The 15,043-nt window shown below is 48.4% G+C and overlaps 1 protein-coding gene across 1 annotated transcript in view; it reads left to right on the forward strand.

The window, feature by feature from the left end:
* TNR (tenascin R) overlaps nt 1-15,043 on the forward strand; it is an 80,672-nt gene that overhangs the window by 35,513 nt on the left and 30,116 nt on the right. Inside the window, exons 2-3 of the mRNA XM_064720348.1 lie at nt 10,719-11,274; nt 13,909-14,385. Coding sequence (XP_064576418.1) covers nt 10,779-11,274; nt 13,909-14,385 — 973 coding nt within the window. The 5' untranslated portion in view covers nt 10,719-10,778. The remainder of the gene's footprint in view (nt 1-10,718; nt 11,275-13,908; nt 14,386-15,043) is intronic.

Here is a 15,043-nt window from a genome sequence, read left to right on the forward strand (position 1 = left end):
CCCACATGAGGCTGGCCAGTGGTGAGAAAAGCCCCAGATTAACCTGTCTGACAAAACAGAGTCTGTCACACTGCCTGGGAGGAGGAATAGAGCCAAACCCAGCCCAGCTGCCTGGGTGGGAAGAAAGCAGTTATCACTGTAAACTCCATATACATTATTTATCAAATGAAGCCTCTGCAGCAGGAAGATGATTCATGTCTCTGCTCCAGCTCGCTCATGTTCTCTCTGTCTTTTCAATCGGATGTGATAGAAAATCTTTGCAGGCTCCTTGTGGTCACCGACCAAAGGTTGTTCCCCTCCTGAGGAGATGCTGCAGGTCCCCAAAGGGCCTGGAACAAGCCTTGCCCAAGGAAAATCACCCTCCAGCCAGCTCCACCGTGGCAGCTTTGCTCCAGCCTCAAATCTGTTCCACAAGTATCTGCTGCTGCTCTCTACATTCCAGGGAAATTACAATGGGAAGGCAAGTAGAAAATATCAATTATTGGAAGGTTCACACAGCACAATCCCTGCTGCTGTCTGCCAGCTTCCATGTGCATGTAAATCAACTGTAACGTGCTGTTTAGTGTGAGTAATATATTAAAAAAAATGGAAAATCTGAATTTTTTCCAGTATGGGGCTTATAAAGCAGGTTGGGGGAAAGTCACAGCATACTCAACTGTGATCACATCAGCTCTGCTTCATCTCTGTGGTGTAAAATTACATATGAAGGGGAAATTAATCAAAAATGCACCAGGTGAGCATTCCTTTTCCATCCCCCTGACTTTGGGTAGGGTATAAATGATGTGGCAAACCAAAGAGCAAGTAAAAACCTGTGCTCATTTGACTTCAGCAGGTGGGTCTGCTTTTACTGAAAGCAAACTGAGTTCCTGTGTGCTCCTGCTCAGATCTCCCAGGGGAACATGCTCCAATGCACTAATTATGGTTTAAAAAAACAGGGAACTAGTAGGGATCTTCCTGTGCTGGTCCACAGCACTGTTCTCCATTTAAATTAAGTGGTTTTTTTTATGGGGTGACAGAGGTTAAGGTGCATCCAAGCTCTTCAAGGTGACTTTGTGCTTCATTGCACTCCCCTTTATCTTCATCAAGGCAAGTGCTCAGTCTGTGCTGGGGGTAATGGGTGGCAGCATTTTGGCAAAGCAGCATCCCAAGCCAGGTTTGCATCCTCTTCAGCTCAGCCCTCAGGAGCTCTGGGGTGATTTGCAGACTCTAATGCAAGGTGACAGCCAAGCAGCAGCCAGATGAGCACGAGTCTCACTGCACCTGAGCAGAATGCTGGGAGCAAAGGGGGAAAAAAGCCCAAAAGGCTGAGAGTGATCCAAATCCCCATGGCTGGTCATGGGGTGGGAGTTCCCAGCATAACTGAGGTGGGATGAATGAACCATGGTGTGGTAATTACATATCTTCTGAGAGGAGAAACATGGTTCTCCCAGGAAAATCATGGGAAGCTGTGTAGAAGCTGTGGAAAACTTAGACAAAAGAATTCAAACAATTATCATCTCTCTTTCTGTTACCATCGTTTATACATCTGGTTCTCTAAAGGGTGCTATTCATAGTCATCAATGATGTGAAGATGTTTCTACTTTGAGACCAATCAAGTATCACCTTAGGGAGTCACATTGTAAAAAGACCCAGCTGCTTTAATTAAACCCTTTTGCCTTCTGATCCACCTGAAGACTGGAGTCATCTTTCTGTCCCTGACTCAGCAGTATCACCATGGAGGCTCTCCTGCCTGGTTTTCTCCATGCAGGAATGCCTTGGTTGGAAAAGCCAGGTGTCTGCTAAGGAAGGCAGGAGCTTCCCCTGAAATGGAAAATGTAAACCCCCTCCCTTCAAATTACTATTATAATTTAGAAATTAAGGGCTGTCAGGCAAAGATGTGGGAATAGGAATGACAGTTCTGTACTTGGACAATTAAAAATACAAATGAATAGTACAAACCAACACTGCCAGAGTCAGACCATGCCCTGCCCCCTGTGTGTCAGGGTGGTGTCCCAGCCCCATCCCATGGGGGCTCAGCCCTCCTGCAGTCCCAGCTGTGGCTCTGCTGCAGCAGGGATCCTGCACAAGGGGGGAGTTTTCCTCTGCAGCTCCAGGGCTGCTGCAGATGGGCCTGGGCTCCCTCTGGCAATGCAGGGCAGCAGAAAGCTGCTCCTCTGGCAATGCAGTGGGCAAAGGCTGCTGGGGTGTCCCAAACCTCAGATTGGATCCAGGTAGGAATGCTTGGCTCCTCCCCTGGGCGGAGCATCTCCCCATGGGATGATGGAATTGGATCAGCCATGCAGGGACACTCACTGGCCCATGGACAGAATATAATTAATAATTAATGGCCCATGGACAGAAGAGATCTCCTGGAGGGAGGTTTGGCTGTGGCAGAGATAAAGAAAACTGCCCCATGAACAGAGGATAACTGCCCCACCTCTGACAGATGGGGATAGAACACACACCCTGCTTCACCTTTCAGTCTGAGACAAGGAGGGTAAGTGGACACTTCACTGACAGGTCCTCCCTTATCCTGACATCTGCAAGTCTCTGCCTGTGCATCACCATGCAGACAGACAGACGGATGACAGAGGGATGACACTGAGTGGGGAATGGGGAGAGGTGACAAAGTCGTGGCTGTTGGAGAGGGAGAAGAAGGGAGGTTTGTCTGCCCTGGCAGCAGCACCTTTGCAGTACTGTGCTAGTGGAGTCCACACCATGCAGCTCCTACATCACCCTCCAAAATTAATTACCAGTGCCTCTGCTAAAGATAAAACTGAAATTATATTTATTTTTGTGCTTACATTCTTGTTGCCATGTAATTAAGTGCTACCATGTAATTAAAGAGGATTTAGAGGGTATTTGTGCCCTGTGATGTTCCATAATTGCAGCTAATTTCTCATTTACAGCTTCTAGCATCTCCAGTGGAGCTCCAGGAGCTGCTGGGGCAGGGACAATGGCCATCACAGGGCTTGGGAACACAGTGCAGAGCTTTAGCACTGAAGGCTAGCATCTTGAAAGGTCTGTCCCCATCCCAAAATCATGCTTCACAAAGTTAACCTCTCCCCAGGCACAGGGCAGGAGTGATGACCCAGAAGCACCTCTATGTGCAAATGGAGGTGCTGGTGAGAACAGCAGCAGGAGCTATCCCAGCCCTGGCCCCAGCTCTCCCTGGTAAAACTCCTTAAACTCCCGGAGACACCATGAATGAAATAAACCCTTCTGCAGCATGCAGGCCCGCTGATGGGGGTTCATTTCATAGCTCCCTGTGAATAAATGCATGGTGTGAAGTGCAGGGTGTGAGGACTTTGCCCAGGCAGGAATCCCAAAGGACAGGGCTCACAAGTTGGTGTGGAACTGTAAGAGCCTGAATGAGGGATGTGGGACTCCAGGCAGCTCTCCAAAATGCAGTTTATTCAGTCCAAGACATTTCAGCAGCCTAGGGTCGTGGGTGACAGAGCTGTGCCTACAGCTGTCAGCTCCAGCTGCAGGCAGGCCTGGAGACCCTTTGGTTTTGGTTACAATGCATTATAGACTTTTCTTTGCTGAGCATCTTAATACAGCAGAACCAATCTACACCTTAACTTTTATCTATAGCCTATCATAACTACTATAATTACCATATTCATGTTACTGTTCTCCAGTCACTAAAAGTTAGTACATTACAGTTTAAGCTAGAAGTTCTTTTTCAGTTTTTTTGCAGTGGAAAATTCTGAGACCTTTTTTCTACTTGCAGCATTTGCTGCCTTGTTTGCCTGTGCTCTTTCTGCTTGGTAAAAACATCTTGTTTGGGGTGAGTTTATCCTTTGCTCTAAGCCATACAAACCCCTTCTAACCAACACCCTTTGCCTCCTTGGTTATCCAGTAAGACTGGCTCAGCAATTCTTTTCTTCTATATCAAAATTTGCTTTCATTTCTATTCCTTATTCAGACTCTACATTCAAAAATCTTTCTGCCAAGCACACATATCTGTGAGACTTTCTTGGCAAACTTTCATCCTTCCCAACATGGAAGAGCTCAGTGTTGGCAGGCAGCAACTCCCATCAGGAGCTGGGATTTCAGGCACCACTGGACCAGGCTGGTTCCTCTGGACTCAGAGGGGAATGGGTCACCTTCCTTCAGGACATTGGGCACTGTGGGTGCTTCTAGGTCTTCATATTCGTGCTGGAGAAGAGAGGGAAGCCTTTACCCATAAGTCATCCTGTGCCACAGCATTGTTCCCAGCCTGGGCTGCATCCCAGCATTGCCCACAGGGCACTGGGGCTGGTGAAGAGGGACAGGCAGTGGCCAGAGCAAGCTCACTGCTAACAGATCTCACTGTGAAATTGGGCACACACCTAGGTCTTCTGTATAAAATTAGGTGCCCACCTTGGCAAGCCAGTCACAAAAGGTAATTTTGCACTGAGCAAGAATTTCTTTGTGGCATGTGTTTAAACACGGTTTGACTGGGGAATTGATAATGTACCTGTAAATATAAATATTTTATATTTATATATATAAATGAAGATAGCACCAAAACTTACTCTTTAAAATGCTGGGATAGGCTCAGATTAAAGCTGGCACCCTCACTAAAATCAGACTTAACCTGGTGATTCCCAGACTTCACAGGAGGCAGCTGTTGAGGTGATGTGAAGCCAGTTGTGCTGGATGCAGACTAAATGTGAAAATAAAAGGAGATTCCTCCCAAAATCTCTGCACTAAGCTGGTGTTTTCTTTCTTGTGGGAGTTTACAGAGGCTATTGATATATTCCATGGCAATTCAATAAAAGAATATGTAATGAAAGAAAGACATAACGTAGGTGTCTATGACAGAGGCGTGTGTAAATTTTTAAACTGGCAGAATTTGCAGTCAGTTGGGAGATCCATAAATTTCTTCGTCTGCATGCAGTTAGGGAAAACTGGTAAAAGTATCAGAGTATTTCATCCTTAAAGGTGCCACTGGTCATTTGCTGTCTGAGGGCTGATGGTGACAGCATGGGATGGAAATGGAAACACTCAGCTGTGGTTTTCTGGTGTGGTGCAGGTTTCCTTGTTGGTCCTCAGCTTTGGCCCCATAAGTCCAAAGGATCTGGCAAGCAAGCAACCACTGTTAGAGTGGATGGTTTGCTTCTCTAAGCCTTCCACCTCCTTTAATTTCCCCAAAATCCTGCAGCGGGCATTGTTTAGAGGGGTGATAAGGGTTGCAGTTAAGCAGAGGGTGCAGAAGGTGGTAAGGGAGGCTTCATTTGATTTCACATAGCAAGGACCTTCACTCTTTCTGGAATTAAGACAATGAAAACCTTTTTAAACAGACAAATTACCCATCAGTAGGTCAGTCATAACTGGGTACCAGGGCTGCTTCCCCTCACAAGGCTGCAGGAGGGAATTGGTCTGCAAGACATGCTGCATCTCTACACCTGCTCAGGAGGCTTCTAATGACAGACCAGTCTAATGACACTAAATTTGCAGCAGTTTCAGCTGCTGAGGAGAAATATTTTCACTATTTCTCCATTAGCAGTGGAGAAATGGTGGAAATAATCCAGTGGGACAGGGAAATCACAAGAGTTTCTTGCTGAATCACAAAGCAAAGCAAAAGCAAGGCACACACCACAGGGTCTGAGAATCCTAGAATCATTTGGGTTGGAAAAGACCTCTGAGATGAGGGTCCAATCACGAATTTGGCACTGCCAAGCCCACCACTGAACTATGTCTCCAGGTGCCCTATATATAAGATTTTTAAAATCCCTCCAGGAATGGTGATTCACCCATTCCCTGGGTGCCAGTGCCTTGCCATGCACACATCCTCACCTGTTGCTTTAGGATACAAAATAAAACTACACTGACACTGGACTCTTCAAGGTAAAAAAGAGGGAAAGTTTAATTCTGACTCCAACATTTATAGATTTCCAAAAGTGACAGTGGATTGGAGGGTGACAGTGCCGCTTGTCCAATGACATTGGACAAAGTCTATAAAATTTCTCCTCCTCCATAAAATAATGTAAAACAGGAAGTTATTTACATAAAGTTTTTTTAGAAAGTTTGTTACAAAATTGTAAAGATCAGAAGGTTTAGAAGAACTTAATAAAACAGGGTGACAGTCACCTGCCATGGAACCCAGGAAAGATTTCAATGCCAAGGCAATAATGATGCTGATGGATGGGAATGATGAGTTGCCCTAAACCAGAGTACAGCAGCCTCACTTTGGAGAACCCAAAAAACTCCAGAGCTGGGATTCTGAGTTTGCAATGCAATCCATGTCAGTTTTTCAGCTGTGTGACTGCCTTGGAATGATAAGTCTAAGGCTGGGAAGCCAACAAGAGTCACCATGGAGCTGAATTTCCTTCCCAGTGAACCCCAGAGGAAAGATGCATGGGCTGCACCCTGCCAGAGCATGGAACAGGCACCATCTGCACCAAGCACTTGGCTTTGGCAGCCCTGAAAAACATCCATCAGCAGGTTTTGGCTTTTGGAAAACCTGCAGGACACTTTTCAACACAAAAGTCTGTTTGGTGGTCCCCAGGATGAGGAAAGAGATGAGAATCTTGACTCCATGTTTCAGAAGGCTGATTTATCATTTTATGGTATCTATTATATTAAAAGAAAATGATATAATAAAACTATACTAAAGAAAGAGGAGACATCAGAAGGCTAAAAAAGAATGATAATAAAAAATTCATGACTGACCAGAGAGTCTGACACAGCTAGCAGTGACTGGTCATCAAGTAAAAACAATCACATGAGACCAATCCAAGATGCACCTCTTGGTAAACCATCTCCAGACATCCCACACCCATCAGATAATTATTGTTTTCATTTCTTTTCTGAGGCTTCTCAGCTTCTCAGGAGAAAAATCCTAGAGAAAGGATTTTCATAAAATATCCCAGTGACAAAAAGTCCAAATAACACACTCAGAGGATTCCCACATCCCCATACCCTGGGGTCTCTCCCACCATTAACAGCAGTGGGAGCAAACCCATCACAGAGCTCTGGCTCCTGCCAGTTGTGCTCCAGCAGAGAACACATCCCAGCTCTGATCACAGAGTCCAGGGACTGCTGGCTGTCAGCAAATACCGGCTTGCCTCTGCCATGCCAAGGAAACAGGCAGCAAACTCTGTTTCTTGATGGTTTGTTGGTCAGCACTGAGGATGAGCACAGGCCTGAAGTCCAAATAAATCTGATTTTCCAGTTGGTCATCTGCACCAAACAGCAGTGCTTGGGTTTACCTGATGTTCAGAAAAAGGGAATGCAATCAATGTACATAAATAGATATACACACATATCCATCTCTATATGCAATGGGTAGATTTAGAGATTTCTCACTCAAAAAAAACCCCCATTCGCTTCATTTTCACATCTTTAGTGACTTAGAAAAATATTTGTTTCTTCAGCCATGTATTGTGTATTAAATTTTTTTTTTTTTCTCAAGCAGCTTCCCAGGCAATATTTGACTTTATTTTTTTTAACCAAAGCAATTCATCAAAACTGCCACGAAAATAGAAATACTGTTGGACCATCCAAATGTTAAACTGTCCCCACAAAATGCCACAGATAAAACTGCTGGCATCACACTCATAGTGCAGATCTGATGTCTCTGCACCCATCCTGCAAGAGCCCAGTTTGCATTTGCTACATTCACATTGCTAAGTTATAAAAAAAGGGCTGAGATGCTGCATTTTGGGGGATGCTGTTCCCCCACCCCCCAGTGATTTTCCCCACCATTAATGACTTTCTCAGCACAGCTGCTCCAAGCATCCCCACACACAGGTTTCCTTCTGCATTCATCCTCACAAAGCTGCTCACACAGATACAGCCCATCAGCAAAATGTAAAAATAACTGAAAAGATATAATTAGGGTGGATGTGCTATGGATTTAATAGGGTTTTTATGTTTCTTCCTTTGCTGGCCCATAAGGCACAAATCCTGGATGGAGAGAGGCTGATGGGGAGGGAAAGAGAGAGCTTTGCTGTGGTACATGTTTGGCAAAACCCTCAAATATTTTTCTCAGTTTTCTATTGCCTGTATTTTTTATTGAGCACCACAGAGAAATTGCAGCAGATTGATTCTTTCACAGCTCCCCAAAGTTGAAATGCTTTGGAGCCAAAATCTCAAAGCCTGCCAAACTTCATAATTAACTGTAATAACTCTTTAATTTGAACTTTAAATCAAACACTCATGTTTCAGGGGGATTTTAGGGGAAAAAAAAAAGGCAAAACAAACTAAAGGTAACCAGTTCTGGTAAAGTATAGAAGCAGCCCCAAAGGTTCTGCTGTCCTATCCTGGTCACACTGAGGCCGCTCTGGGATGGAGAGGCGTTGTGCCAGTCAAGCAGAAAGTGAAGGAGAAGGACATTGACAGCAGACACCAGCAAAGGGACAGGCCCAAAGCTGCCCTGGATGGGAGCTTTTCCAAGGCCACCTCTAGGGATGAAGGAAGGAAAGCCATCCAGAAGGCCACCAGCCGGGAGTTTTGTCTGAACTTAGGGACAACAAAGCCATCATTAAAAAAAAAGACTAAAAGCAACCTAGGTGAATTTGGTCTAATGCAAATTTTCCACATTAAATGACACAGAAATGGGTTTATTTTCCTTGTGAAGGAGGGATGAAAAATACACAGTCCTGGCTCTGTTCCCCCCACCAATGGTTTTTGATGGTTCTGTCAGTGCAGTGTGAGCTGGACTGGGATGCATCAGGAGCACAGGAAAATGAGGAACCCAGAGGAGGAATGTTGAATGTTTGTCTCCCCAGGCAGACATGAGTCAAGCTTCCAGACTGCTCGTGCAGCCCCAGCGCCCTCCCAGCCCACCCTGGCTGACCTCACTGTGATGACTCCTTTAGGGAAAAGCAAAAACTGGTGAAACCAGGAACAGGAGACAGAGCAGGACCAGAGAGGGGATGGAGATTATAGAGTTCAGGAATGCATTCACAAACTTAGTAGGGCTTCAGAGCTGCCAGCCCAAGCCTCTGGGAAGAAGTTGAGGATTAACAGGAGTGTCTGGCCTACTCTGGGTTGGAGGACACCAAGGAGCATCCACCTGTCCTGTGGATTCAGCTTGGTTTGAGCCTGAACCATGGTGACTTTTCACCATTTCACAACTAAGAGCCCAACCAGTGATATTACAAGAAATCTCCCTGGCATCATTCCCTAGGGATGCCAACATTCCCACAGCATCATGCCCTGCCCAAGGGGCAAGAGGGAATGAGGCCATGACTTGACACTCAGAAGGAGAGCTGGGCAGCTGTAATGAATGTACTGATAAAGAGATACAGATCAATAAGGCTGGCAGTTCCTAGCAGCAGATGAATGGGTTCAGTATGTGGGTTACAGAGTGGTTAAGTGCCCAACCACCCTGCTCAGTGTCATTAGTGCTGTGTGTGTCTGCTCACCCTCCTTTATCCACCATCATCTCCCACTCCCTCACTCCTGCACCCACACAGAGCCCCTCTCCCCCATCCAGCTGTGCTCACAAACAGGCTCTGATGTCTCTCTTGAGGCAAGCTGGATGCACAGAGGGGGAGAGGAAGCATTTCATTGCCCTGTGCCTAAGCTGCTCCTGTAATCCTGCAAGGAGTTTTCCTTTGCAGCACAGGCCTGGCTCAGAGCAGCTGGCCCATGGCCACAATTACTTCCACTCTGAGCACACACAAAAAGCCAAGGGAGAGGCCAAGGAGGGGGTGCTGAGATTTGAGCACCAATGAGTCAATCAGAGGCAGTCAGTGTTCATTAGTCCCTGTCCCTTCCATTGTGCAGGGACAAGGAATCTCCCTGTGGGTCAGCCAAGGCCACCCAGGAGCCCAGAAGGCAGAGGAGGACTTAAGGGAGTCAGGGTCTGAGAATGCAGCCCCAAATTGCAACTTACAGAGCCTGTGAACACAGTCAGCACCATCCCATTGCAGAGTTATTTCTGTTTTTCTTGCTTTTACTAAAAAACAGGGGGGAAAAAAAGGAGAGCTTACCAAAGGAGTTCCAGGTGTTGTTGGAGAGAAACCAGCAAACACATATTTTCATTCATTCAGGGTAATGGGAGAGGCAGGGATGTTCCCCAGGGAGCTGGAGAGGAGCTCCAGAGCAGGAGGGCCATTAGAAGCAGAGGTAGCAATTGCTCGAGATTATGGCATTGGTAGAAGCTGGCAAAGTAAGATGTGGTAAGTGGCCCAGAGATGAGTATTTGGTGCTTTGATAGCACCAGATTGTTTCCTAAATAAAAAAAAAAAAAACAACAACAACATCAAGAATCTGTCTTCATCACTGCTCAAGGGCTGTAACAAGGTGTTCCCACCAGCCATGGGTTCCATTCAGGGTTGATTCAGGCTCCACCAATGTCACAGTTGGGATGGCCACGATACACAGAGTAATACAATTTCAGAAAGCTTCAACCCATACAGAGCACCACCATACCACCTCAGAAGGCTTCAAGCATCTGCCCTTCTGGTTCTTCAGCCCAACCTTTTATCCTCTGCTGTTGATGCATTGCACCTGTGTGCCCCCTGCTCCCTTTGGTGGCTGCTCAGTGCCCCTGGGCACTCCATGGCTCATTGCTGTCAGTGCTGCTCACCTGCTGCTCACAGCTGCACCCACTGGGGATGAGGCTGGGCCAGCCCCACTCCCAATTACCCCAAACTGTGTCCCTACACACCAAAGCCAGCAGGACTGCATGTGGGTGAAGTTGGCCCCACATGTCTAGATAACAAGAAGGATTTGCCTCTCTGTGCTGAAGTTTCAAGGCTAACACCAACCATGCTCTTTTGCTTCTGTGTTCCCAGGCCCTCCTCGCTCTTGGCTGACCAAGACTAGCCTGGAAGGCTCTTCCCTCTCCCAGGAAAATGGGGACTGATGGTGAAAACCCGATCCTGAGGAGCGTGGTCATCAGCTTCAACTTGCTCCTGCTGGGCGCTGTCCTCAAGCCGTTTGAGTGCCACCTGGAGGTGATGACAGAGCCGGCCCAGAGGACAGCGGTGGATGAGGCAGCTGGCCTCACCAACTGCAGCCCACCCACCAAAGAGCAGCCCATGGTCTTCCACCACATCTACAACATCAACATCCCCCTGGACAGCTGCTGCTCCTCCATGTTCAAGTCTTCGGGCGAGGAGGTGAGTTCAGAAGACGACCGGCTGGCAGAGTACACGGAGCAGACCTCCGACAGCGAGAGCCAGGTCACCTTCACCCACAGGATAAACATGCCCAAGCAGGCCTGCAAGTGCTCCACCTCCCTCCCATCCCTGCAGGAGCTGCTGAGCAGGATTGAGATGCTGGAGAGGGAGGTCTCCATCCTCCGGGACCAATGCACCTCCAATTGCTGCCAAGAAAATGCAGCCACAGGTAGTAACGCCATCCTGTTAGCTCTTGCTGGGGGCTGAGGGCTTGAGAGAGAGGCAGGAGGAATAATGCAAACCTGATGGTGCCACTCAGAGTGTGGCAGAGGAAAACCAGTGTTTACCCATTGTGGGGCTGTGGATTTAGTGAAAAAAACTTAGCTAAAGTCCTCTAAGGCAGGAAAAGCCCTGGGAGGGCTTTGGTCACTTGAGTGCCTGTCCACACTCTGTGAAAATTCCATAAAGGAGAGAGAGCTGAACCCCTTTGGGGATGAAATTACAGCTGGTTAGGGGTGAGCAGGGGGATCTCCCAACTCTGCACTCCTCCCAGCACTCTTAGACATGTGCCACTGCTTGTGGGACAGGGGGCAGAGATGTGGCTGCTGCTGTCCTGAGCTGTCCCTGGGCTGAAGGCAGCCCCATGGGAGCTGGCAATGAGCCCCTTCATCTTCTCTGCAGGGGGAATGAACACGTCTGAAAAACTGAGTTTAAAAAAAAGCATTAAAATATATTTAAAAAAATGAAATAAGCAAACAAAACCTTTAAAAAAGGCACAAACCCATCAGCATGATACTTCATCTGAATAAAAACATGTACTTTTGTGGAAATCTCCAAGAGGTTTCGTTCCACCTCAGCTGTGCCCCAGGGTCAGGAAAGCTGCACTCAGCTGAAATGAGATGGGTCAGGAAGGTTTGGGCTGGCAGCTGCATTTCCATGGTCCAGGAGCCAGCGTACTGATAGTTCTCCTTGTCTGGAGGAAGAGGGGCTGTCCCAAAGGGCATCCATCCCAAATGCAGCCCAGCCCTGCTCGTGGCTGCAGCACACCAGGGCTCCTTGCAGGGAAGAAAACACTAAGCAAGGAGATCCACACAGGGCATCTTTCCAGGGGAAAAATGCTTTTCACACCAAGAACAGCAACAGAAAAGAAGATAAATTAAAACCAACTCTTTTACCCCCAAGGTACTCACTGCATTTTTTTATTTTAAAGTTTTGCAGCTATTAGTGTGATTTTTCCAGTGGAAGGACACATTTTTCTGTGTGCAGGACACATTAAAATGAAATGGGTGCAATCAATCCTCAGGTCAAGAGTTCCACCAAAAGTGGAACTGGTCAGGGAGGGAGAAACAAGGATGGACACACACCAGGGTGGCTTGGGCTGCATCTATCATTGGCCAGTGGAAGTCAATGTGTTCCCAGCCATGGCTTCAGCCCACATCCACCAGCTGCATTAATAACTAAGACAAAATAGGAAACACCAGTCTGTGCAAAGTGAGGGTTAAAATCACGCAGGAAATGCTATGGGAAAAACCTGTTTTAAAGGAATTAATTTGAAACTCTGATGGGCCTATTTGGGTTACTTGCAACATGCACAGACAGTCCCATTAAATATTCATTGCTTGGTGGAGTCCCCACTCCCATCACAGATGTGCCGAGCTAAAACTGGAATAATTTCATTTATTTTTACCAGAGTTGCTTTCAATTCACTGCACTGCAAAGGAATCAGGATCCCTACCCCACCACCCAAGGCAATTTCCCTGAGGAAAGCCTCTTTTCTCCAGCATACTTAAAAGCATCCTCTCTTATCTTTTGATAACTCAGCTAGAGGCTGAGATCTGAAGAGATCCTGCCTGGCATTCCCAGCATTTGCAGTTTGCATGGGAATTGTCCTGCAAGTAACCCAAATGTGTCTGTCTGGCACAGCATGTAACTGAGCTGCTTTTACATATGCATCTGCTACATCCCCCAAGTGGGAAAGCTGCTCAGAAAGGTCAGCTAGGATGGAAATTTAGCTGGGGACAGAGTCCTGGGGCTTGGGGTTGTAAATGTTTCCCATAGTTTGGAGGAAACACAGAAAGGGCTTCTGTTCTTCCTTGGTTCATATTAAGAAAAGTAATACAAATCAGCAAGGAAAAGTTAGCCTGTCTGGGATAAACCCTCGGCTGGAGCAATGGCTCTGTTTGAGGGCAAACCAGAGGAGCATTAGCAGTGTCAGTGACTGGTGCCTTCATCCCCATTGTCCCTCCTCCCCCCAGAGCATCCTGTGGGTGCCAGGTAAAGAGGAGGCATCAGAGGTGCTGGCCACAGAGCCCTGGTGCTGTCCCTGCTTTTCCACAGCCCAAAGCCAGCAGTTCTGTCCCAATCAGGTTCTCCAGGATAGGGATGAGGATGATGCCTTTGGGTACATACCTGCTGTGTAGAGAAGAGAGAGAAAGCAGCCGAGGATCTCTCAGCTATAAAAAGGAGAAGTGTGTAAACGTGAGACCAGAGGAGTCATGGCTGGTGCAGAGGGTTTCTCCTGGGAAGGTTTTTTCCAGTAAGAAGTCTAGGGAAGTTCCTGTTGAGTGCTGAGCTGGAGAGAAACCAAAGGGAGCACCTGCACCACCACAAGGCTGATGGCGCCCATAGTCATGTTATGGGGGGCACTGCTCCCTAAGGAGCACTGCTCCCTCGGGAAAGATCCACCCAAACCCCACCAATTATTCCCCTTTTAGCCCTAAAGCCACCAGTTTACCGGAGAGAGAACTATCCCCGCCTTGCCCCACACCTTCTCCAGCCCTTGAGAGGGCTGACCCGAGACCAACCCCGACCTTTTCCACCTCCCACCCGCCGGGTTCTGACCCTCGCTCCCGCATCCTTGCAGGGCAGCTGGATTACATCCCGCAGTGCAGCGGCCACGGGAATTTCAGCCTGGAGTCGTGCAGCTGCGTGTGCATGGAGGGCTGGGCGGGCAGCAACTGCTCGGAGCCGCTGTGCCCGGGGGGCTGCTCCAGCCGCGGCGTGTGCCTGGAGGGCCAGTGCATCTGCGACAGCGACTACGGCGGCGAGGACTGCTCCCAGCCGCGCTGCCCCGCCGGCTGCGGCTCCCGCGGGCTCTGCGTGGACGGCGAGTGCGTGTGCGAGGAGGGATTCACCGGGGACGACTGCTCGGAGCTGCGCTGCCCCCGCGACTGCTCGGGCCGGGGCCGCTGCGTGAACGGCACCTGCGAGTGCCACGAGGGCTTCGCCGGGCTCGACTGCGGCCGGCAGCGCTGCCCCGCCGGCTGCGGCGGCCGCGGGCTCTGCCGCGACGGGCTCTGCGTCTGCGAGACAGGCTACGGCGGCCACGACTGCTCCGAAGGTACGGCAAGGGGTGTGGGGCTTGAGCCGGGCTTAAGTGGTGCATAAGCAAGGGTTTCGAGGTGTGCAGAGTCCCATAGGAGCGCCGTGAATCTGGGAGAAATCCTTACCTGGCGGAGAGCATCACTTGGGACACACTGAGCCCCGCCGCCCCCCTCGCCTTCCCGTTATCCCTGTCCCCCAAGACGCTATGGACAAAAGTCTGGGAGGTGAGCAAAAAGCTGGTGAGGTTCATCCGATTGCCGGCTGGGGGCTATGTAAAAATCACAAACAGTATGAGACTGCTAGGAATGTGCCTTGAGCTGGTTTATTTTCCAGCATCAGCTCCATACCCACAGAGAGCATCACTTAGGATTGATACACTGGGGTCCCACTGTGTGGCTACCTCCCTCTTATCTCTGTCCCCAAAGACACCGTGGGAGGTGAGCAAAAAGCTGGTGAGGTTCATCCCAGCCAGCCAGGGCTATGTACAAATCACAAACAGGATGAGACTGCTAGGAATGTGCCTTGAGCTGTTTGTTTTCCAGCATCAGCCTCATTACATGGTTATGACAATGGGAAGATGGCATCAGTTCACATCCCAGGCAGCAGACCAAGAACTTAATGCTACAACTTACTTTAAAAGTTTTTTGACCAACCACACAAAGCAAAAGCACAAG

This window comes from Zonotrichia leucophrys, chromosome 8 (assembly GCF_028769735.1).
Source record: "Zonotrichia leucophrys gambelii isolate GWCS_2022_RI chromosome 8, RI_Zleu_2.0, whole genome shotgun sequence".
Taxonomy (NCBI): Eukaryota; Metazoa; Chordata; class Aves; order Passeriformes; family Passerellidae; genus Zonotrichia; species Zonotrichia leucophrys.